The 2,637-nt window shown below is 33.5% G+C and overlaps 1 protein-coding gene across 1 annotated transcript; it reads left to right on the plus strand.

The window, feature by feature from the left end:
- The first annotated feature begins 573 nt into the window (after positions 1-573).
- LOC145772637 (uncharacterized) lies at positions 574-2,297 on the plus strand. The gene is made up of 2 exons (XM_082584503.1): positions 574-778; positions 1,030-2,297. The coding sequence occupies exons 1-2, from the start codon at positions 653-655 to the stop codon at positions 1,384-1,386; spliced, it is 483 nt and encodes a 160-aa protein (XP_082440629.1). The 5' UTR covers positions 574-652; the 3' UTR covers positions 1,387-2,297.
- The last annotated feature ends 340 nt before the right edge of the window (positions 2,298-2,637 follow it).

The following is a 2,637-nucleotide window of genomic DNA, read 5'->3' on the forward strand; positions in this document are numbered from 1 at the left end:
CTATTTTGGTCTAAGTAGCGGAAGGGGATAGCGCGCTACTTTAAAAGTAGCGGGTGCCCACCTCTGGCTAACGAAGAAACATTGAAAAATCCAGATGGTCATCGAGTCAATAGCCATCTCAAGTTAAATGATGAAAATAATATTCACAATAAATAAGTTATGGAGTTATTGGAGTTATTGTAAGTTAATGTTAATGGAGTTATTGTAAGTGGTAAACTATTTTTTGAAAGGCACCAGCAATTCAGATAGGAATGGCATTGTTACCAACAAATTTGAGCAGTTCATTGCTTATGTGGAAAGATGTGGTTGACTTTACACTAAGCAAACAACATCCAAAATGTTATTTGACAGCACCAGAGTAGGTTGTGATATGTCAGATTATGATCACCATACAATTGAAAGAAAGTGTTTAAAATATTTTGGAAGTTGTTCTAAAAATTTAGGATTCTGGTGAGAATGGGTTAGTTTAAATAGGAAACCTGGACTAGAAGCACTAGCATCAATTTAGTTTGTTTGTTTTTTTCGCGCAATTTAGGTGCCATTGTCATCACCCACCACCCTTTTTTCTCTGCTTAGAGATAATATAAGAACATATTTTTAAACACTACTGTTGTGGATTTATTTTCAACTCGTCAATTTAATTGACCACAAAATGACTACAATACCACTGGGAAGCGCAGACCAACAATTGAATCACCCAAATGAGAGATCTACGATGAAAAGCATGAATTCATGTATTTTAAAGACTGCTTCTTCATCAAAACATAACTTGATACCGGTAAACATTTTGATGATACTGTAATTATACAAAAGTGTTTTATGAATGTTATCAACCTTGTACTAAATGCTGTTTTTGTCTGCTGCACAACATTTGCTGTTCCACATGCTTGCTCACACAGCATATTTAATAACAGAAGACCTTCAAAAAACTGTTATGAGCATAATTCATAATAGAAAATTACTGAAACGCTATTTTTATTTGTGTCTTTGTGTAGTAAGTTATTAATTCAATTTCGTAACATATTACAGACCCAACATCAAATTCTCTCCAAAGAGAAGATATTCAAGTCTGGGTCTTGTCAAGAAAGGAAATTGAAAGCAAAGAGTAACTCTGGAAAAAAGAAAAAAAATAACATGTCACTTGAAGAAAAACCTGGCCAAAAAGCTTCTACAGTGAAATTGAAACAACAGTCCACCAGCAAAGTTATTTCTCATAAAAAAGAAGAAAATAGCTTTACTTTTAATGAAAATGACGAAAACAAAGAAAATGTTAAACCCGGGATGGATTTTCATTCATCATCTGAATCCACTTCAAGAAAAATTGGAGTTTCTGAAATAAAAATTAAAGCTTTTGCCCCAAAAACAAATCGAAGAAACATTTTATAACAGAATCATCATTTTATGATAGAAATCAAGTGTGTTGTTCACACATTTGCTTCCTATTTTTTTCAAACTGCTGACCTTATTTGGATCTTATCAACTGCTGCTCCTCATAGATGAAACTCGTAAAGTATTGAAAAATGCTGTTTTCTCAACTATCAATTGAATGAAGGATTTATTCATAACTGCCTTTCAAAATCTTTTCAAAGCAAACATTTTTCTATGACGTGGCATGAAGCAGCGTTAAACTCTCAGAGGTTGTTTTTATCTCTGTTGATAAGATTTGCAGTATATTTTCAATATTGTCTGTTACCGTACAAGAGTTTTCGCTATGTTATGAACACTCTAATAGATTTTCTTGCCTGTGTTTCAAGGAACCTTTGATGGATTATCAAATGAAAAAACTATCGAAACTGTACAAATTAATATTACCTACGTCAAGAACCAAAGTGGCTGAAGAAAGAATCGCAATTATGTTTTGCACAAAACTGTTTTTCTATAGGAGCCTACAAATATGCCCGGTTCTATCTATATCATGGTCGACCATTTGTCTCACTTGTCTGCAGTGACTTCCATTTCTCTCTGTTGTTAGCATCTTCACCCCCGGCTCAAATTATCTTTGTCAAAATGGTAGTAAAATAAATTTTAGTATCCATTTTAAGTCTAAAATGCCTTTTGCCTTGTATTTCTTTATCTCACCTTGTGTTTCAAGCGGTGCATATTATGTTCATAGTTTGTTCAGAAATCTGGCAGTTGCACGATCTCAATCCTTTATTGTTGTTTATTTAATTTTCAAGCGTGATGCTTTACAGTTTACTTTACTTAGTTTTGAGTTGGAGATTTAATTCAAGTTTTCATTATAGCTAATATATATATACGTACATTTATCTGATTTGTGTAAATACAGATTAACGTTCATGTTTTTTTTTGAAATTTTTTCGCCGTGTTTGTGTCAAATGAGAGTTAAGAAAAATTGTGAAATTAGCCTTCATCCACACATCATGGAGATGAAAGTATCGGTATGGAATAGATGCAGTGGCGTATTCTCCATGCATGCACTGCATGCCTTACAATTCTGATGAAATCAGAAATCTTTCAGAAGCAACGAATTTATGCGTAGAAATTGAAAATGTTAATAGCAGAACCACCTCGCTCTCTTAATTTCAATATTCGAAACAACTGTTCGTTTTCAAAATTTGGAAACTTTACTGACTCTGGCAGCTCTGCAAGCTGAGACGAGCTCAGCATGCGTTGATA

Source organism: Aplidium turbinatum, chromosome 6, assembly GCF_918807975.1.
Source record: "Aplidium turbinatum chromosome 6, kaAplTurb1.1, whole genome shotgun sequence".
Classification (NCBI taxonomy): domain Eukaryota; kingdom Metazoa; phylum Chordata; class Ascidiacea; order Aplousobranchia; family Polyclinidae; genus Aplidium; species Aplidium turbinatum.